The sequence below is a fragment of the Myotis brandtii genome, unplaced genomic scaffold, assembly GCF_000412655.1.
Source record: "Myotis brandtii unplaced genomic scaffold, ASM41265v1 scaffold242, whole genome shotgun sequence".
In the NCBI taxonomy this organism is placed as follows: Eukaryota; Metazoa; Chordata; class Mammalia; order Chiroptera; family Vespertilionidae; genus Myotis; species Myotis brandtii.
In genome coordinates, this window is record NW_005359149.1 from 640425 (window position 1) to 663431 (window position 23007).

Here is a 23007-nt window from a genome sequence, read left to right on the forward strand (position 1 = left end):
CAACTAAAAGACGAAACAGACATCACCCAGAACCACAGGAAGGCTGGCTGAGGAGAGACTCTTCAACTAGAAGGAAAGAGAACAGCATACCGAGGCTCAGAGGAGGTGCAGTGTGGAAAATACAAAGGTATGGAGGTGCGCGCGGAGGTGCGCGCGCAAAGCGGGCTGGTGGCTGAGAGCGCGGTTGTCGTTTTCGGTCAGGGGGGAGTCTCAGACTCTGAGCTCCAGATACGGGCGAATCGCTGGGGACTCAAACGGGAGAAGTGGGAGTGTCTGGCATCAGTTGGAAGGCAGCTTTCCCTCCGAGGTTTGCAGCGGTTCCTGGGGTTCTGAGAAGCAGAGCCTCTGGGAACGGGACTGAGAGGGGCCATAACCGCTCCCTCCGCCCGCCTGCCCTGTTGATCCCGCCCCGCCCAAGCCCTGCGCAGAGCCATTTGCCGGATCGCCTCAGGCAAAGGCTAGATTAGCACCTCCCCAGAGGACAGAAGTTTTCCGCGGCAGACACAGCTGATTCACACAGCCAGTCGGCCTGGTGGTCAAATCCCTCTAGTATTAACTACAACAATCAAGGCTCAACTAGAACAAGACTGCGCACAAAGACCACTAGGGGGTGCACCAAGAAAGCATAAAAAATGCGGAGACAAAAAAACATGACAGAAATGGAGGATATAGAGCTAAAAAACGCAATTTTGAGGGCTTGCAATAAACTTTTGGAGAGCTTCACGAAAACTAATGAGACCCTCGATGCTATGATAAAGAAACTAGAAATTAAGCATACACGCTCTGAAATAAAGAATATTACACCCAATAGCAGACCAGAGGAGCGCAAGAATCAAGTCAAAGATTTGAAATGCGAAGAAGCAAAAAACACCCAACCGGAAAAGCAAAATGAAAAAAGAATCCGAAAATACGAAGATAGTGTAAGGAGCCTCTGGGACAGCTTCAAGCGTACAAACATCAGAATAATTGGGGTGCCAGAAGATGAGAGACAGCAAGATATTGAAAACCTATTTGAAGAAATAATGGCAGAAAACTTCCCCCACCTGGTGAAAGAAATGGACTTACAGGTCCAAGAAGCGCAGAGAACCCCAAACAAAAGGAATCCAAAGAGGACCACACCAAGACATATCATAATTAAAATGCCAAGAGCAAAAGACAAAGAGAGAATCTTAAAAGCAGCAAGAGAAAGAGACTCAATTACCTACAAGGGAATACCCATACGACTGTCAGCTGATTTCTCAACAGAAACTTTGCAGGCCAGAAGGGAGTGGCAAGAAATATTCAAAGTGATGAATAGCAAGAACCTACAACCAAGATTACTTTATCCAGCAAAGCTATCATTCAGAATTGAAGGTCAGATAAAGAGCTTCACAGATAAGGAAAAGCTAAAGGAGTTCATCACCACTAAACCAGTATTATATGAAATGCTGAAAGGTATCCTTTAAGAGGAGGAAGAAGAAAAAGGTAAAGATACAAATTGTGAACAACAAACATGCATCTATCAACAAGTGAATCTAAGAATCAAGTGAATAAATAATCTGATGTACAGAATGAACTGGTGATTATAATGAATCAGGGACATAGAAAGGGAATGGACTGACTATTCTTGGGGGGGAAAGGGGAGTGGGAGATGCGGGAAGAGACTGGACAAAAATCGCGCACCTATGGATGAGGACAGTGGGTGGGGAGTGAGGGCGGAGGGTGGGGCGGGAACTGGGAGGAGGGGAGTTATGGGGGGAAAAAAAAGAGGAACAAATGTAATCTGAACAATAAAGATTTAATTAAAAAAAAAGTAAGCTTGACACCAAAAAAAAAAAAAAAAGAAAGAAAAAGAATTCACTTGGGCCTGGCTGATGTGGCTCAATGGTTGAGCATCGACCTATGAACCTGGATGGAGGTCACGGTTTGATTCCCAGTCAGGGCACATGGCCAGGTTTCGGGCTTGTTCCCAGTGTGGGGTGTGCAGGAAACAGCTGATTGATGTTTCTCTCTATTTATCCCTCTCTCTTTCCCTCTCTCTAAAATCAATAAAAACATATTAAAAAATAAATAAGGAGAGTCTTTGGGGGCAAGAAGAGAGCAGAGGGGAGATTAGTTTATCAGAGAAACTGCTTTTGCTGCAGTTATTGTCAAAATGCATGCTCAAGCTGCTTCAGCCTGGACCTAAAGTGAACACCCCCCCACCCCAGGCAGAGCTTCTAAAATTTTGAAACACATTTCTTTTTTATTTTTATTCAATATCAGTTTCCTCCCTTGGCTGCTGTTACTGAGCCTGTAGGAAGATTTTTTTAATTTATTATTATTTTTTGTCAATTACAACAACTTGCCAGAAGAGAAATTTTCAGGAGGAAGAGTAGAGAAAAAATCACCTCTTTTCTCCACTAGATTTTGTGTGCGTGGAATACATGATGCAGAAATACTCAGAGAAATGCTATGGCGTCCGTGACATACAAGCCATCGCAGGGTGCAGAACACGGCAGGGGCCACAGGGGGGAAGCTGCGCCGTGGACACTTCCTGTGGCCCACACTGTGAGGCTGCAGTGACCACCGGTAACTGGTGGAGCAGAAGGGCATTCAGGGAAGGTGTAGTCAGACACACAAGACAGGAACCAGGAGGTAGTGAACAAAGCCAAAAACAGTACCGTGCTTCACGTGCCCTGACGGTAGAGCCTGAGAGGGAACTCGGGGAGGTGGCGCATGTAGCTGGGGAATCCCTGGAAGCAGGAGAGGGAACAGGAAGCGTGAGACAGGGAAGACGGAAGCCACGATTAGGGTGTGTCACTGAGATTGCCACTGTGTGCAAAGGAGCCTCTAGAAAAGCTGCCGGACGCTCCCCAGGACTGACAACATACAGGACAGGGCCGGAGGAGTTCCCCAAGCTCCAGCATGGAGGCCCGGGCGTTACACTCCCCACCCCAGCTTCCATGCTGAGAGGGCTCCCGGGGGCCACAGTGCTCCCTTGAGCTGGGAAGCTGTCAGCACTAAGCGATGCCGAGTTTGCATGGAACTGTCCTGGCAGCTACGTGTCCATTGCCTGGGCTCTCACAGTGCATAAGGCTCCCCCAGGCCCTGCCTCCCACAGCAGATGGCAGCTGGCAGCTCCTCTAGCCACTAGCACAGAGCCGGAGGTCAGTAAATGAATGAACACCACAATCTCATCAGTGCACACAGGTTCTGAGCTCCGGTCTGGTGTCCAGGGCAGGGAATGGCTCAACCTATCTGAGTTGTAACAAAGACTTGCCCAAGGCCTTGGACTAGTAACCTAAGCTCCCCGTGGCCTGGATCCCGGGGTCTGGAAAGGGAGGTGATAATCATGCACCCCACAGGGAAGAGGTGGAGCCTAATTACTATGTAAAGGTCCTCAGTAGCCTTTGGAAAAACAAATGTGTTTGTGTCTAGTGTGGAGGAAGGTAATGAAGCCAAGTGTACCATTAACATTCTTATTCTGTGGGAGACAGGAAATTAGAGACACTACCACTTTATTATTATTTTTTAATTTCTATTTGTTGATTTGAGAGAGAGAGAGAGAGAGAGAGAGAGAGGGAGGGGACACGTCCATTTGTTGTTCCACTTATTCATGCATCCACGGGTTGATTCTTGCGTGTGCCTTGACTAGGGATTGAACCTGCCTCCTTGGTGTATCGGGAGGATGCTCTAACCAGGGCCAGGGCCTCTTCCTTTATGTTCTCTTTGCTTTATAGATAGGGCAACCCTATCATGTCGTTGGAAATGTTGAAAGAGGAGTGAAGTTTCTCAGTGGGAAAAAAAGCAATCAAAACTTGAGACTGACTCCATACTGCCCTCCCAGGATTTGCTGTGAGGCACGAGGGCCCACAGACTTGCCCAGAGGTGTATCAACTGCACACGAGGTTAAAAACCGGGAGGAGCGAAGGGCAGCTTTGGAGGGATCAGCAGAGTCAGAGGCTTTTATGTACTTTCTGTGGGCCAGATGCAAGTAGGGCTGGACTTCCTGGAAGCTTGGCCTGTCTGTCTGGATTCTGAAAAACAAGAGGAGAAATGGCAACGCTCAGCCAAACGGCCGAGGGAGGAATTTTCTAGAAACAGAACAAGTTTACAATCCCTGTCTCCTCAGTCATCCCCAAACCACCAACGGATACGAATTCAACAAAGATGCATTTGTTCAATATTATCCCCAAAGCGTCCCTCGTTATGTTGAAACAACTCCAGGATATAAAAGCCTTTTCTATCATCTTTGGCCAAAGTCAGGATAGCTCAAATTCCAAGATTAAAAACAAAACCTTTTAAAAAAAATTTTAAATATTGACTCTGGGGGCTACATTTTCTCTGTAGAAAATTAATTAACCATTTTGGGGGTTGAATTATTTGCTCATAGATGATCTAAGCCATCTTGAGGGCCACATTCTCAGACTGTATTCAGACCAACGGGGTCATGGATGAGACCTGACACCCAGATTGCATGTTCTAAATGCTGCATTTTTGTTCATGTAGGACTGCCAGAGCCTTCTGACAAGGGGTTGCTCCTTCCAGACACATTTTTCTTGGATATGTCTAAAGCAAAAGTAGCACGCTGGGACTATTCAGTGAAATAATGAGAACGAGAATTTAGTTTATCTTTCAGAAGTGGATACAATTTATATCCCTAACACTTAGGGCTTGGGAACTGGTCTACTCGAGAGCAGGTTGAGGTCTTCAGACTGGCGATGCCCTCTGCCTTCAGGCCTAGAGTCAAGGTGCCAGCGATTACAGCAGGAATGTGGACTTCGTGGGCAATTTGAGGAAACTCACATTCAATGTTTTGCTTGTAGGTGTTTTTTTTCAAATTTCGCCCAAGGATATGTTTTTATTGAGTTTTCAGAGAGAGAGGAGGGGAGAGAAAGAGAGACAGAGAAACATTGATCAGCTGCCACACGTAAGCACCTCGACCGGGGATCGAACCCACAACCTAGGCATGTGCCCTGACCAGGAACCAAACCGCAGCGTTTTGGTGTAAGCTCCAACCAACTGAGCCACATTCAATGCTTTAATTTTCAAAACAACCCGGGAGGTTGATGCTCTTATCTCCATCTTACAGATAAGGGAGTTGAGGCTCAGAAAAGCCACACAACTTGTCCGAGACCCAGTCCTTTATGAATAGGTAGGGAGCAGTCTCCGCTGCTCTGGCGTCTGTGGGAGCCAGAGCTTTGCTGGGGAAGCACAGGATGGCAAACCGAAAGGCATCAGGGGTGATTCTTCCCACGTGCCCTCCCCTCACGTCAGTCCCTCCCAGCCCCAGCGCCCTCGGCGAAATTCAAGGACACGTCGATTGTCGTCCATAGACCTTGCCCTCACCATGAGAATCCCAGAGTCTGTGCCCACATGGGGAACATGACTTTTAAAGTATGGACATGGGTTAGGAAAGAAAGCAAAGGTTTATGTAACTCAGCCTTAGGAATCTCTGCCCTCAGGAGGGGCCGGGCAGGAGCCGAGCTGAGCGTCAGAGGCCCGCATGGCCAGGCAGGGAGCCCACGTTGGCAGGGCCTCTCGCTCAGGGCCAGGGCCAGCGCTGCTTTCCTCCAGGCCTTCAATCCACGCTGCCTCTGAAAACCACAGGAACCGGATCGGCAGCTCCAAATCAAAGGTGGCACTGGGTCTTTAACTAGAAGACCAAACACTCAAAACGCCTCGCAGGCCATCACAGGCAGCACAGCAAACCTCCAGGCAGCTCACTGAGACTGAGTAGAGACCACTCCAAAGCACCTGGCACGAACAGGCACGATGAAGGGAAGTAAATGTGGGCATCGTGACTGCCAACGCAGGTGTAGACATCGAGGATGTACTTCAGTGTGCTCTCCTCAAGTGAACAGAGTCATTATAGTGGGGACACCCAGAGACACCCCTTACACTGGTCCCTCTCATACCGCATGGTGACTCCTGTGGGCCCCGGGCGCTTCTGTGTGGTGGGTTCCTTCCTCCATACAAATATATTAAAAATTATATTTTACAAATACATCAGCATAAATGTATATTTATGTAGTAAATATGTAGTAAAACATGCTCTTCCACCCAAGTATGCATTTCCCCCTCTACTTTTAAAATAAATTATACATTTTTGTGGGCCCCTGAAAGAATCGTGGGTGCGGGCTCTGTGCTGAGTCGAATGGGTGCGTCGGTCCTGTTTATATGCTGAGGGCCTCCGGCCCTGCCCTGAATATTTAGGAAACTTTGAAAACTAGCTCTGCTTGTGGTCCCCCTCCAGGCCAATTAAATCAGAGTCGCTAGAGGTGGGCCCTGGTGTCCTGCGCTTGGCGTTTTAGAAGTTCTCCCAGGCGATTCTAACGTGCAGCCGAGATTGTGATCTGGCTCTAATAATATATTTCTCATAAGATCCTAAGTTTTTCAATAGCAAATCCTCTTACTGCATTTTTTTTTTTAAGGAGACTATCCTGAGCCTGGAAAGGGACCACTGTTCTGCAGATCAGCTTTCCAAGGGTGACTGTATCCTATTGGAGAAAATCCACTCTCTTCCATCACCATAGGGACAATGTTTCGCAGTATTAACCAAAAGGCCCCCCTTCCTGCTCTCTGGCTCCTTTTCAAGCCCCTGCTGTTTGCTTGTAACCTGGAGGCAAGAGGGACAGGGTGGAAAGCAGAAAAGAAAGGAATCTCCAACAGGTTGTGTCAAAGGCCTTGGACTTGGGGGTCTCTAGGCCTAGACCAAAACGTTTGGGAAATGTGGGGCTTACGTGCGGGATTTATTCTGGGGAACTAGAAAATAGTCCTTTCCTCCCTGGCTGCTTGAAGTACGGCCACCATCATGGACGCCACTGCAACTCCCTGGACCAAGAAGCCCATGACCCACAGACTACTCCAGCGGAAGCAAATGGTCATTGGCGTCCTTCACCTTGGGATGGCAACAGTACCCACGGCAGAAATTCGGGGGAAACTAGCCAAAGTGTACACGATCACAGCAGATGTCATCTTTGTGTTTGGATTCAGAACCCATTTTGGCGGTGGCAAGACCACTGGCATCGGCATGATTTATGATTCCTTGGCTTACGCAAGGAAAAATGAACTTAAATGTGGACCTGCAGGACATGGCCTGTCTGAGAAGGCCTCAAGAAAACCACAAAAGGAACGCAAGAGCAGGATGAAGAAAGGCAGACGGACTGCAAAGGCCAATGTTGGTGTTGCAAAAAGGAGAGAAGATCTTCAGTGCTTTTATCCGTGGTGAGTGTGCAAGTTTTTCTGAGAGGATTAATAAACTAAGAACTTGAAAAAAATACTGTGAGGACTTAAGGGAGCACCACGGAGCTAGGCAGCTCCATGCCAGCCTGCCCCAAACGTGCCAGGGGTCTCTCTTCCCTCCCTCTGAAGCCAGCCCTTTGCCTGGTGACCACCCCGGAGGAGGATGCCCATTCATGCCAGAGATTTTGCAAATGCCCTTTCTCCGGATTCTGGGCAATGCGTTCCCACTTTACAATATTCTTAAGCCCCAGAAGGAGAATGGAGCTCTGGGCACCACGCTCTCATGGCCAGGCATAGTTGTGTAGCATTTCCAAACTTTTAGAAAGTATAGGAGACGGAATGAGAACTCCCACCAACTTAATTTGATTTATGTTTCAGGGCCTTAATACTCACACTAAATACCAGGAAGAGATCTATGCAGTCAGCAATAAAATTCAGACATCACAGAATAATTATAACTTCCTTAATGATCTAACAACGGTTCAAGCATTTGGGGAAGGAAGGCGACCTACATTTGATGTTATGTAGACAGCGAAGAAGTATGGTGCTAAGGAACATATCAAATAACATTAAAATGTAACAAACAGAATTTGGCCAGGATATTCTCTGGTAAGGGAGCTCTTAGGGTCACACTCCATCCATCTTCATTACACACCTGTCCCAAAGACAGAACACAGCAGGAAGCATGTAGTTTTAATGAGCTCGGAGGGCTATAACATAGTTACCTTGTTATAAACTTTGGTTGTTCTATACCAGCAGAGGACAAAGTATTTGTTTTCTATTTTAAATTTTGTTTTCATAAAGCAACATTGCTAGGGATTTGCAAGGAATGACAAAATAGGAAGAGGTTTTTCAAAAGGGGACACTATTACTTCTGAAACACGGCAGCTGAGAGCAGCAGATGTTGCCCGGGCTACATTTCTTTCTTCAACTGTTACTATGTGAATGAGAGATCCTTAACAAGATTGATAGCTTCCAAAGCTATAGTTTAGTGAAAGTTTTCTGGAGATGGATGTTGGCGATGGTTGAACAAACAATGTGAACATATTTAATGCCTCTGAACTGTACACTTAAAAATAGTGAACAAAGGTAAGTTGTATGTTTGTAGCTTTTACCACAATTAAACAGACTAAAGAGACCCTGGGTCCAGATCACAAAGGGGGGGCGGGGGGGGAGACAAAAAAACAATGTGTTTGTGGTTTTGATCGTGTGTGTGTGTGTGTGTGTGTGTGTGTGTGTATACGGCAAAAATAGAAAAGAGGAGATGATTTCTATTTATTTAAAAAGAGTTTTCTGGTTGTGTTCTGGCTGATGGAAATCGAAACTATGAGCATGGGTACATGTTTAAGTGTGTGGCTAATACAGGCACCAAGTAATGGACAAAATTTGAGCCTGGGTCTTACTTTATAAAATATTACAAGTTAGCCGAAACCGGTTTGGCTCAGTGGATAGAGCGTCGGCCTGCGGACTGAAAGGTCCCAGGTTCGATTCCGGTCAAGGGCATGTACCTTGGTTGCGGGCACATCCCCAGTAGGGGGCGTGCAAGAGGCAGCTGATCGATGTTTCTCTCTCATCGATGTTTCTAACTCTCTATCTCTCTCCCTTCCTCTCTGTAAAAAATCAATAAAATATATTAAAAAATAAATAAAAATAAAAATAAAATATTACAAGTTAATTATCTGTGTTAAGAAAAGAAATTCAGCCCTAACTGGTTTGGCTCGTTGGATAGAGTGTCGGCCTTCGGACTGAAGGGTCCCAGATTCAATTCCAGTCAAAGGCATGTACCTTGGTTGCGGGCACATCCCCAGTAGGGAATGTGCAGGAGGCAGCTGATCGATGTTTCTCTCTCATCAATGTTTCTAACTCTCTATCCCTCTCCTTTCCTCTCTGTAAAAATCAATAAATTTTTTTTTTTAAAAAAGAAAAGAAATCCACAACTTCTCCCTGAAGAGCCGTGCCCAGGGAGTGCCGTGAGTCTCCAGCGAGCTGTCAGTGGCCTTTTCAACACCCCCCCAAACTTCCAGCTGCAAGTTCGGCCCCACTGACCTCCACCTCACCCCATCGTGTGGAACAAATGAAGGAGCAGGTATTGGGAGGTAGCAGCCTCGACCTTGGGCCTGGACGTGGCTGTGTCCAGAGCCATAAGTCTACACCACAGGAAACCACATTCACACCCATGTCGTTGTTTTTGAGAGTCAGTCACAGGTACTCGTCCACAGGGCCACACTCACTGAACCACACACCCATACACAACCACAAGGCAGCTCAGCCACACAAGCTTTCTATAGACATAAACTTAGTCTTTCTGGAATCATAACCACATGCCCAGGTAACCCACCAACTTGCATACAACGTAAGTCCCCTGGACTCACAACCCGTGCGTGGGAGTTCAGCTGCCACCAAAACAGCCACCGTATTCGCGGCCCACACGCCCGCTTCACTCATCACACTTAACAGCACCACCGTCTCTAGGAGCCTGGGGCAGGGGTCGTGCACCTTCCTGGGCCATGTCACCTCGCAGAGAGACTGTCCTCAGCCCTGGAGGGGCCACACCATTACGCAGGCATGTGACTCACCAGCCACACTCTCCCAACCACTGAGCCACACAGCCAGCTCGCACGTGGCCTCGTCCTGACTCCCAGATATCTTCCTGCTGGGACAGTCACACCCTGGCCTTCGCACCTTCAGCCTTCAAGGACCCTTTCCAAGCACCCTGACCCCCAAATTCTCCCCAATACGGATACACCCCCATTGTGCAGTTATGCACACAGAGCTGGGAACCAAGTAAGCTGGGACACATGGGGACCCTCGGACAGGTTATATAACCATGGTGAAAGCCTCTCCTGCCCCCTCAACACACACCGACCCACCATCCTACTCAAAGTCCCAATAGAAATGGGGTTAGGGTCTAGAGGACCAAGAAGGGGCCAGATTCCAACTCCCAGTGTCAGGGAAGAGACCAGATCTGCTGGCCTGGTGACTCGAAGGTCCCTGTTTTGCAATAAGTTTGTTTCTGGCCTGTGGTCCAGTCCCGTAGGGGGGGGGGGGGGGGAAGGTGAGGCCAGCTGTGAGCTGGGGGAAGGCTCCTGCGCTGCTTGAGAACAAGAGCCCTGGGCACGTCACTCAGGGTGGTGCCAGGTTACACTGGGAGCCCTGGGCATGAACCCAGGGCTGGAGCCCATGCTCTCTGTGCAAGAATAGGGACTAATATAACTTGCTTAGAGTTAGAAGTAGTAATTTTTTTCTTATTCAATGAAATATTGGGGAAGCAGCAACAATGCATGTGGTAACCAATTACAGCAGGTGCTCGAATAAGGTCGTTTTGTTACAACACTGACGAGATGCTGTAGGAATTTAACCCTTGTTTATATAAATTAGCCTCTGGTGAATTTGGTTACGTTATATGTTGTTTCCATTAAAGCCATGGAACCTATCGATGATAAGTGAGGATCTATTGTCTATAGACCTGGATATTATAACACAATTTGTTGAAAGTGGAATTAATGATGATGTGAGGCATCACTTTTTGGAAAGGTATCGGTTACCTAATATTCCCATTGTTCTCCAACACTCCACCAGTAATAAAAATGCCGGCGTGATCTCTTCTGCCTGGTTCTGATAACTGTTTTAATCCGTGCAGACCTGGAGAGTGGAGGAGGGAGGAACTTCTATGTGCCAGACACTGTGCTGGGGCTCCCTACGCATTACTATCTCATTTGCTCACACGCTGGCCCAGGCGATATGCCCACTGTGGGAGGAGGAAAGTGGAACACGGAGATTATATAATTTTCCCGAGGTTGCACAACCAGCAAGTGGCAGGGCCAGGATTCAAACCCAGACCTGTCTGACTCCAGAACCTGTGTGTTTACTCACTGCGATACAGCACGTGCCTGTGGAGCCCGCTCTTGTTTACATGTTTGTTTTAGAAAGCAGATTTGTTGTTCATCATAAAAGTAACTCAGACCTGCTAAGTGAAGATGGCCGAGTGAGCTCAGACTGAAACCACTCCCTCCCAATACAAACACAGAAATAAATGAAAAATAAAAGCCCCCAAATAGAATGGAAAGCTGTAGCTGATGCTGCCGCGGAGAACTCACAGAGAACTGAGGTCAGCTGTGAGCTGGGGGAAGGCTCCTGTGCTGCTTGAGAGTAAGAGCCCTGGGCACGTCACTCAGGGCGGTGCCAGGTTACTTGGGGAGCCCTGGGCATGAAACCAGGGCTGGAGCCCATGCTCTCTGTGCAAGAATAGGGACTAATATAACTTGCTTAGAGTTAGAAGTAGTAATGCACCTGGTTCTAACTCCAGGAGAATGACACAGGGGCATTTGCATGACTGGAAATTCACTCACACCCAATAGCCAGAACGTAGTCTCTGACCAGACAGGACCATTGGGCCATTAACCAAAGATCAGATTTAAAGAATGTACCACCAGGAAGCCACCCACCAGTGAAGAGGAAAACGCCCCTGCAAACAGAGCTCTCAGACAAAAGGACACCACATGCGTCAGTCCCTGGCCATGAACTAATGAACTCACTCATGCTGGTGGGAATGCAGATAACATTATGAAAGAACTAAAACACATATAGTATGTATTCCTAAAACCCTCAGTGGAAAATAAGGGGTGGTATTCATAACACAAGAAGAGTAAGCTATGAAACAAGAACAGGACAATATTTGATATCTTAATTAATAACTAATATTTGATAAGGAATTGAAGAATACTCCTTGGGAAAGGACAGTCACTGTAAAAACAGTTTTGGGGAAATGGAATAATCACATGCAGAAGAATAAAGATGGACTCTTCTCTTACATCACTCACAAAAATTAATTTGAAATGGATTAAAGACTTGAATGTAAAATCTAAAATCATAAAACACCTAGAAGAAAACATATGGATAAGACTCCTTGGCATTGGTCTTGGCAATTATTTTTTTGATATGACACCAACATTACAAGCAATAAAAGCAAAAATCAATAGTAGGACTACATCAAACTAAAAAGCTTCTGCACAGCAAAAGGAACTATCAACAAAATGAAAAGGCAGCCTACAGAATGGGATGAAATATTTGCAGACCATATATCTGATAGCTTGAGAGTAAGAGCCCTGGGCACGTCACTCAGGGCGGTGCCAGGTTACTTGGGGAGCCCTGGGCATGAAACCAGGGCTGGAGCCCATGCTCTCTGTGCAAGAATAGGGACTAATAAAACTTGCTTAGAGTTAGAACCAGAAACACACCTGGTTCTGGTTCTAACCCCAGGAAAACAACACAGGGGCATTTGCATGACTGGAAATTCACTCACACCCAGTAGCCAGAACGTAGTCTCTGACCAGACAGGACCATTGGGCCATTAACCAAAGATCAGATTTAAAGAATGTACCACCAGGAAGCCACCCACCAGTGAAGAGGAAAACACCCCTGCAAACAGAGCTCTCAGACAAAAGGACACCACATGCGTCAGTCTCTGGCCATGAACTAATGAACTCACTCATGCTGGTGGGAATGCAGATAACATTATGAAAGAACTAAAACACATATAGTATGTATTCCTAAAACCCTCAGTGGAAAATAAGGGGTGGTATTCATAACACAAGAAGAGTAAGCTATGAAACAAGAACAGGACAATATTTGACATCTTAATTAATAACTAATATTTGATAAGGAATTGAAGAATACTCCTTGGGAAAGGACAGTCACTGTAAAAACAGTTTTGGGGAAATGGAATAATCACATGCAGAAGAATAAAGATGGACTCTTCTCTTACATCACTCACAAAAATAATTTGAAATGGACTAAAGACTTGAATGTAAAATCTGAAATCATAAAACGCCTAGAAGAAAACATATGGATAACGCTCCTTGGCATTGGTCTTAGCAATTATTTTTTGGCTATGACACCAACATCACAAGCAATAAAAGCAAAAATCAATAGTAGGACTACATCTAACTAAAAAGCTTCTGCACAGCAAAAGGAACTATCAACGAAATGAAAAGGCAGCCTACAGAATGGGATGAAATATTTGCAGACCATATATCTGATAAGGGGTTAATATCCAAAATATATGAGGAACTCATACAATGCAGTAGCAAAAAAAAAAAAAAAAAAAAAAAAAAAAAAGAAAAAAAAGAAAAAAAGGAACAAAATTGCAACAACAATCTAATTAAAAAAGGACAGAGGACCTGAATGGACATTTTCCCAAAGAAGACATACAGATGGCCAGCAGTTACATGAAAAGGTGCTTAACATCAGTAGTCATCAGGGAAACGAAAATCAAAGGCACAATGAGTTAATTATCACCTCACACCTTTTAGAATGGTTATCATTGAAAAGACAAGAAATTAACAATTGTTGGTGAGGCTGTGGAGAAAAGACCTTGTGCGTTGTTGGTGGAAATGTTAATTGGTGCAGCCACTGTTATTCTGGAAAACAGTATGGAGATTCCTCAAAATATTAAAAATAGAACTACCATTATTTTCTAGCAATCCCATTTATGGGTATATATTTAAAGGAAATGAAATCAGGATTCGAAGAGATAACTGTATTCCCATGTTCATTGCAGCATAATTTATAATAGCCAAGGTAAGGAAACAACTTAATTGTCCACTAATGGATGAATGAATAAATAAGTTGTGCGTGCTCTCTCGCTCCAATATATGTATTCACTGGTTGCTTCTTGTATATGCCCTGACTGGAGAGCCAACCCACAACTTTGGCATACGGGGATGACGCTCTTACCAAGTGAGCTACTCGGCCAGAAGTAACTTTCGTGATTTTGACACTTTTGAAGAGTACTGGTCAGTTATGATGTAGAATACCCTCACTTTGGGTGATGCATTTTTGCCAAGAAGAGCACAAAGGAAATGAGTCCTCAGTGCATCAGGTCAGGGGGCTATTATGCTGTCATGTCTTATTATGATGTTAAACTTGATCACGTGGTTAAGATGGTGTCTGCTGGATATCTCCACTATAAAGTTACTATTTTTCATTTTGTAGTTAATAAATATCTTGGGGGAGCTACTTTGAAGCTATAGAAAATATCCTGTTTCACCCTGGCTGGGCTGCTCAGTTGGTTAGAGCATCGTCCTGATATGCTAAGGTTGCAAGTCCAATCCCCAGTCAGAGCACATACAATAAATGCATATATAAGAGGAGCAACAAATAAATCTCTCTCTCTCTCTCTCTCTCTCTCTCTCTCTCATAAACCAATAAATAAAAAAATTAAAATACAAAAAGAAAAATATCCTGTTCTACCTCAAATGTTGACCATTAATTTTAACATCCATTAGTGGATAGTGTCAGCAATAACGTTTACTGTGATGTTTGTCTAATGGTGGTTTTTTGTTCCCCTCATTAATTAATCAATTTTATGCAAGTCCCTCATATATTAAATAAACCAATAAATAAAAAATTTTAAATACAAAAAGAAAAATGTCCTGTTCTACCTCAAATGTTGCCCATTAATTTTAACACCCATTAGTGGATGGTGTCAGCAATAACGTTCACTGTGATGTTTGTCTAATGGCGATTTTTTGTTCCCCTCATTAATTAATTAATCAATTTTATGCAAGTCCCTCATATATTAATTTAAATTCTCTTTACAGAAGAGTTATTTATCCATTTGTTTGTTTATATGAGTATGAACTTATATATACTTATTTTATTCTGTGGGTTATAATCCAATGCTAGTATTATTTATTTATTTTTTAAAATATATTTTTATTGATTTCAGAGAGGAAGTGAGAGGGAGAGAGAGAGAAATAGAAACATCAATGATGAGAATCATTGATTGGCTGCCTCCTGCACGCCCCCTCACTGGGAATCAAGCCCACAACCCAAGCATGTGCCCTTGACTGGAATCAAACCGGAGACCCTTCAGTCTGCAGGCCGACGCTCTATCCACTGCGCCAAACCAGCGAGGGCTTATTATTTATTTTGTTACACAAACTGTTCCAGCTTTGGCCATTGGGAGCATTTTCAGGTTGGTGCCCATGCCCTTTTAACATGTTCCTAACTGTTGTTTTTGTTTGTTTGTTAGTTTGCTTTTGTTTTTTTGTTGTTGTTAATCCTCACCCCAGGATTAACAAAAAAACAAAAAGGAAATTTTTTTCCATTAATTTTTAGGGAGAGTAGAAGAGAGAGGGAAAGACAGAGAGAAACATTGATGTGAGAGAAACACATGGATTGGTTGCCTCCTGCATGAGCCCTGACCTAACCAGGGCCTGGTGGTAGGTGCCCTTGGCCAGAATCAAACCCTTTAGTCCGCAGGCTGACACTCTATCCACTGAGCCAAACTGGCTAGGGCTGTTCCTACCTGTTTTGAGCACTTCCTTACTTTCTGGAACCTCCGGATGCTCTAGGCCAGTGGTTCTCAACCTTGGCTGCACATTCCACCTGTTTTGAACACTTCCTTACTTTCTGGAGCCTCAGGATGCTCTAGGCCAGTGGTTCTCCGAGATGAGGCCCAGAAATCAGGATTTTAAAAAATCTCAGAGGATGAGGCCCAGAAATTAGGATTTTAAAAAGATTCCCAGGTGATTCTAATGTGCAGCCAAGGTTGAGAACCACTGCTCTAGGCTCTTGTATTTTCCCTACCCAAGGCCAGGAATGAATATATTTACTTGTTGGTTCAGCCCTCGCTAGGCTCTTCTTGTATTTTCCCTGCCCAAGCCCAGGAATGAATATATTTACTTGTTGGTTCAGCCCTCGTACTGTATGCACATAAAGTCGTTTCAGAACTGCTAACCCATGCCCCTGTGAGCAGCAAATTTACCAGGAGTACAGTATGGGTGTACATTCCTTTTGCCTTTAGCCTGACAGTGTCAAGTGAAAAATCCCAATTTTCCAGAGATACTCAGGTTAATTCTTTTCTTCTCCATCCCCTTCAGTGTGAAGTTATTCATCTGTATTGGGTTCATTTGCAAAAAGTTGTATTGTATTTGGGGAATACATATCCTGCTTATTTTTTTTAATTTACATATGGTACAATTCACTCTTCAGAGTCTGCAATTCTAAGGGTATGACAAGTGTATCTACCACCACAGTCATGAAACAGAACAGTCACATGGCCCCCAAAATTCCCTCTGCTCCTTCGGGATCAACCCCTCCCCGCACCCCCTGCTTCCGACAACCACTGATCTGCTTCCCATCCCTGTAGTCTTGCCTTCTCCAGAATGTCCTATAAGTGGATTCATGCAATATGTAGCTTTGGGGATCTGGCTTCTTTCATAGTAAAATATTCATTTTATTCTACGGGTCATGATTCACTGTTATTGTTATTTATTTTGTTGCTCAAGTTCCCGCCTTTTGGCTGCTGAGAGCTCTTTCAAGTTGGCTCCTGTGATCTCTGGACATGTCCCCATCATTTTTTGAGCACTTCCTTTCTTTCTGGCACCATAAACTGGTCCTAGCTTATTTTGTATTTTCCCTTTCTCAGTCCCGAAATCCCAGCTCAGTTTTCCAAACAGCAGTGTATACCTGGAAAATCCACTCCAGTGGGCCAGACGGCCTGTCCTCAAAGAAGGGGTCTTGGGGAGGCTCTTACTCGCCCTGCAGGGCCCAAGAAAGAGGAGAGATGGAGGGCTTCTCTCACCAGAGGGCACTGAGGCGGCAGGACAGAGGGGCTACGTGCAGACGTGGGTTCACTGTGTAACTCGGGCTGGTGAAGGGCACATGCCAACATTGATACCGTGCACCTACGGCTTCTGTGGGTTCTGGCGACATCTCCCAACAGCATTGTGCATGAAAGTCTGCCAAGGATTTTTATGACTCTAAGCCTAGGACGCCACCTTTACCCTAGGATGCCCTCTCACTGCCTTTGTACCACTGTCCTCCCGCTGCCAGCCATTGGCAGTCACGTCAGAGTCCCTGTGGTCATGGACTGAACCGGCCAGTGGCTCTCTCATCACATTACTGCAGATGAGGAACCTAATATTTGCCTAAAAACGTTATTTAAACATGTTTTAAAAATACTCAATTCTAGCCCTGGCAGGTGTGGCTCAGTCAGTTGGAGTGTCACCCCGAACACCAAAAGGTGGTGGATTCGGTTCTCGGTCATGGCACATGCCTAGGTTGCAGGTTCAATCCCCGGTTGGGGTGCTGTGAGAGGCAACTGATCAATGTTTCACTCTCACATTGATGTCTCTCTCTCTCTCTCTGAAATCAAATTTTTTAAATATTAAAAAAAATAGTAAGTAAATAAAAATATTTTATTCTTTCAAAACCCCTTGCCAAAGCAATTTGTATCAGGGGTGCACTGGGATAATTTCCGGGGGTTGCCATGGGAACCCGTGCCTGTGAATTTCAAGTGACACCTAGTTAGCAGCTGGCTGTTCGGGGCTCTTTTGGAAGAGGGATGTTTCTCTTTTCTTTGAAATGGGACAGGTCTTCCTTCAGGTTGTGAACAATCAGCCATGGCAGTTAGGAAGGAGATGTGGCTCTGTGCGTCCAGAAGGGGTGAGGAGCGCAGGAGGGAACTGGCTCAGACTGGCTTTCAGAGGAGGACACACCGCTGAGGCTGCCCTTCACCGGCTGAGGCCAAAGTCCCTGATGGAGACCTCGCAGCCATTAATAAGTCATTTCAGATGAGTTGCATCTGTTGGCTGAACTGATCCCAGCATGTTCCCATGTTCCAGGCATGACCCAGAAGCCCTTGCTCCCAAGAACCTGCCCCGTGTGGCCGATGCTGGTCCAGATGAGACTTGGGTGCCTAGAACCATGGGGCCTCTATAAGCCCTGGTCCTGGTCCCGGCCAGCTGCCCAGCTGCCCCCCAGCATTACTCCTGCAGGTGCCAATCTCCCTTGCCGAGGGGGTGAGGAGCACCCAGTGAGTTTGAGAGCAGCGTCAGGGGCTGGGCCAAAGGTGTGCTCCAAAGGTTTGGTCCACAGGGCAAGTGGGGACCCAGGGAGGAGGCAGGTGAGGCTGACGCCTCACAGATGCACCAGGACTGAAAAGCTGTTGGTGAAGCATGAGGGAGTCGGGAAGGAAGCGGAGAGATGGGTCAGAGAGGCAACTGCATGAAGAGAGCAGCTCTCCTGGACCAGCGCCTGAGAGAGCAGTGCGGGGCTGAGTTTGTCCCTTTGGGCTCTTAGGAGTCCGTCAGAGTCTCATCCAAACACTTCTGGAGGATTCTGGATGCTGAGCTGGCCAGAGGCCCACGGCTGACATCCCAGAACTCTCTGGAAGAGTCCTTTCACACTAAGAGGGGATTCAGGGTTAGTTAGGGCTAAGCATCATCTAGTACAACAATCGGGGGGGCATGGGTTTGTCACTCTTGATAGCCATTAGTAGGTAAGCTTGATTCGTACACAGCGGGGGGAGCACGGGAGTAATTGCTGTTCTCAGCCCTGGCTACCCCTCAGAATCAACGGGAAAAGTGGAGTCACCTTCTAAACCAAATGATTGGAACTCAGTGACTCAGTGGCTCTGGGGTGCAGCCGGACCTGGATTTTTAAACACTCCCTGAGTGAGCCTAATGGGTAGACAGAGTAGAGAACTCCTGCTCTAAGACAGAACATCTGTAACCTAAAGAAAATTTAACCATGTGAGAATGGCAAACCTTCCCATCACCTGGAGGTAGCATGGTAGAATTTGGTTCAGTTCTTTAGTAAATAAAAAACTTTCCTCTAAGTTGAAGCTGAACTTAGACACATCATTGCTCTCTGAAAACAGAGGTCAGAGGATTAGGAAAACAGATGTCACCATGAGCATGTTCCTATGCTTGTGACATAGCTCCTACAGCAGATAAGAACACAGGCCTTCATTGTTTCTTTCCATCGATTTGGCGTTTGTCCCGTCACTGAATAAGGAAGATGAGCGCAGAGCCCACTGCTATGAGGAAAAGCAGGATTCAAACTCAAAGCTCTAGTGAGAGCAGCATTATGGGCCAGCGGATGTCGTAGGCTCTGGCCCTAAGCAAAACTGTGAAGCAGGGCTCCCTGCCACATACCCCATGGCTGAGGATGGGCAGGGTGGTTTCCCAGGGCTGGAGGCTGAGGCGTGTCTGGACAGCGATGTCTATGCTGACCTCCAAATTAAACCTTTGGACAGGGGACTCATGAGGGACAAGGAGGCCCAGGGGACTCCAGAGAGGGTGGTGAGAACAGAGCTGAGAAAGGCCTCAGGTGCTGACTAATTAAAGGCCTTGACCTTTGAGATGGTGTTAGGTTTTGTGGGTGAGACCAGGTGAAGGCTCTGCGAAGAGGAAGGGAAGGTAAGGGATGTGTCTGTGAGTCAACCCAAAAGTCACCCAAACCTTGGAGGTCACCAGGCCGGACTTCCTCACTTAAGGGACATGGCAACTGCGTGGCTGGAAGATGAGAGGACTCACCCAGGATCACACAGCAAATGAGGCCCAGAGAGACCGTACACCCCCTCCACCTGGGTGCACGACAGACAGCCTGTGCTGGGTGATGCGGGGACAGCAGAGCCCCTGTCCTCAGGAAGGCACTGTCCACTCATACACCCTGTACTGGTTTTCTATGGCTGCGGTAACCAACCACCACACACATGGTGGCTTAAAATGACACCAATGTACTATCTTACTATACAGTTCTGTGGTTCAGAAGTCCGAGACAGTCTCCCTGGGCTACCATCAAGGCGCTGGCAGGGCTCCATTTGTTTCTGGAAGCTCCGGGGGAGAATCCATTTCCTTGCCCTTTCCAGCATCTGGAGGCCGCCCACATTGCTGGCTCCTGGCTGGCTCCCGGCCCTCCTTCTCCATCCTGAAAGCCAGCAATGTTGGGCGGAGGTCCTCTAGCTCCACCTCCCTCTCACCCCCTCTCCTGCCTCCCTCTTCCCCTCTGAAGGACCCTAGTGATGACACTGGGCCCATGTGGATAATCCAGGAGAATTTCCCTATTTTAAAGTCAACAGTCTGAATTCTGCCTTTGCCATGTGACAGCACATTCATAAGTTCCAAGGATCTGGACTGGACATCTTTGGGGACCATTATTCGGCCTGCCATGCTGCCCATGAGGCTTTGCGGCCGCCGGCCATGGTGGGAGAAGGGCTGGGAGTCTGAGAGCTCAGGAGGGCTGAGCTAGGTAGGCATCAGAGGAAGAAATGGACGCCTGGTGGGTATCCCAGGACGGAACCTCTAGGCCAGTGGTTCTCAACCTTCCTAATGCCGCGGCCCTTTAATACAGTTCCTCATGTTGTGGTGACCCCCAACCATAAAATTATTTTCGTTGCTACTTCATAACTGTAATTTTGCTACTGTTATGAATCGTAATGTAAATATCTGATATGCAGGATGTATTTTCATTGTTACAAATTGAACATAATTAAAGCATAGTGATTAATCACAAAACAATATGTAATTATATATGTATTTTCCGATGGTCTTAGGTGACCCCTGTGAAAGGGTCGTTCGACCCCCAAAGGGGTCACGACCCACAGGTTGAGAACCACTGCTCTAGGCACTAAACACCGGGCTAGAGAAGGGAGGTTGAGACAGAAAGTATTTGTGGGTGCCTCCCTCACCTCATCACGCACAGGGTGTGTTTCCCAGAAAGTGGAAATGTTATGTGGGATCAGGGAGGCCAAGTTCTCTGCCAGGGCCAGAGGCATGGTATCTGGAATGAGCCAGAAGTGTAAAAGCTAACCTGTTTATGAAGTCAGCCAAGAGCAGAGAAGGGCAAAGCTCCCCGGCCCCGCCCCCACCACACATGGGCGTGCAGAATCCTAAACAAGCACCCAGAGGGTTCAGATGCTCCGGTCCCCTGTGTCAGCAGCAGGTGAATAGGCATAGCAACTTCACCGAGAAAGGACAGATTGGGAACGGAAGTGCTGTGTCTCCCAAGTCGGCTCCCTGTCTTCAGCATCCCTCCCCTCCCTGCTGCCCCAGAGATCTTTCCCAAAGGCAAGTGGAGCATGGGTCCAGCTTAAGCCCCGCAGCGGCTTCTGTGTTGTTGTTGTTATGGTTCTTCTTCTTCTTAACTGACTTCAGAGAGAGAGGGAGGGAGAGGGATAGAGAGATGGAAACATTGATGAGAGAGAAACATCAACATCGATCAGTTGCCTCCTGCACACCCACTACTGGAGATCGAGCCCGAAACCTGAACAGGTACCCTGACCAAGAAACGAACCAGTGACCTCTGGTGCATGGGACAATGCTCAGCCAACTGAGCCACGCCAGCCAGGGCAGCTTCTGTGTTTTTCACAATAAAATCCACACTCGCCTCAAGGGCTGACAAAATCCTTCACCTCCTGGGGCCAGCCCTTCCCCACAAGCAGCTCTTTCCCCAAAACACAATCATTTGTTCGTCCTCAAGGTCTCTGGAATAAGCTACCCTTCTTTTCTTTCTGGAAAACTCTAACACACCTTTCAGGATCAGTGTTACTTCCCCAGGAGCCCCACAGGAGCGGAGCGGCCCCCACCTCTCCCTGTTCAGAGCCCTGTTCACCTGGGAGGCAGGAGGGGTGTCCTTGCCCTGTGTTTCCTGTATTTCCTGGAAATGTTTGTCACATAAGGAACTGCTTTCCCAGGTCCCTAGGATTTAGAAATTTGAAGGTAGACTTTGAATGAGTTCAGTTAATGTATGAAATTAGACTAAGTCTGCAGTGAAAGGAAAACCATGTTGACAGTTCTGATCAATTGCTGGCATCCATGGCCACAATTAATGGCCTCCTTGTACCCGCACCCTTGGCTATGTGACTGCACAACTCCGCCCACTAAGAGGTGGAGTGCGTTTTCTCGCCCTTTGAATGAGAGCTGCCCACTTGACTTGCTTTGGCCAAAGCATGTAGCAGACGTGGTGATGTGCTTTAAGACCAGAGGGGCTTAACTGTTTCTGCTCTTCCCTTAGGACCCCTGCCTCGGCCATGAAAAGGAGCCTGGACCAGCCTGCTGGAGGGACAGAGAACAAGAACGGGCCAGTCTGCGGAGTAGAGCCACACCTGACACTGTGCTACATCCACCAGCCACAGCTCAGCCGCCCACTGGCCACAGAGTAAGCCCGGCCGAGTTCAGCCAAGCCGGCCCAAACCACCAGAACCACCCATCCAACCTGCGGACTTCCAAGCAATAACAAATGCTATTGTTTTAAGCGACTAAAATGGGGGGAGTTTTGTTACACAGCATTATTATGGCAATAGGTAACTGACACAGGACAGTTGATGGCTGGGAAGCAAATGGGAAATGAGTCAAGGGAATCCGTCCCCTCCATTGTTTTAATTATTAAAGTTTCATTTTAGGGAACATGAGGTCCTTTCCTCCTATGTGCACCAAGACTGCTTTTCATTTGCTTCTTCCTGGAGTTCATTTGGGGACTAGAAGGAGGAATGGGCTCCAACAGAATATTTTCCTGAGTGGAAATAATTAATTCAGTGTTTCCTGAAATGAGGAGGAACCTGCCTAATGGATCTGGTATTTGCATTCTGGACGCTGGTCTCAGGAAGAAGCTAAGGGCCTAGTGGGAAAGATCACTTGAGGAAGGCTGTTTGGAACATCAGAAATAAAAACAAATACAAGAGCCTCTCTGACCCTGCAGTTTTGACAGGCGTGGAACTGAGAAACCAGGTCAGGGAGCTGGGATCTGGAGTGTGGGGCAGAGGATCCTGAAGACCTGGAGGCATGGCTGGCAATTCAGCACTCCCTGAGCACACTGTCTGTCTCGGTGGACTTGGCCTTGCTCCTCACATGCCTTGTAAGGCACTGGGCCTGATTCAAGGCTAATTCAGGAACTGCCCCAAGGCGCACTTCAGCATTTTTCTTAACAAAGACGAGGAAGGAGGACAGAAGGGTTGCTCCTGCCCAGAAATGTATCCACGGCTCCAAGCCCAACTCAATGCTCACTGCAAAC

At 46.8% G+C, this 23007-nt stretch overlaps 1 protein-coding gene across 1 annotated transcript; it reads left to right on the forward strand.

The window, feature by feature from the left end:
- The first annotated feature begins 6775 nt into the window (after positions 1-6775).
- On the forward strand, positions 6776-22159 carry LOC102247833 (40S ribosomal protein S24). Its single transcript, XM_014540338.1, has 2 exons — positions 6776-7188; positions 22012-22159. Exons 1-2 carry the CDS (start codon positions 6776-6778, stop codon positions 22157-22159), a joined length of 561 nt encoding a protein of 186 aa, XP_014395824.1.
- The last annotated feature ends 848 nt before the right edge of the window (positions 22160-23007 follow it).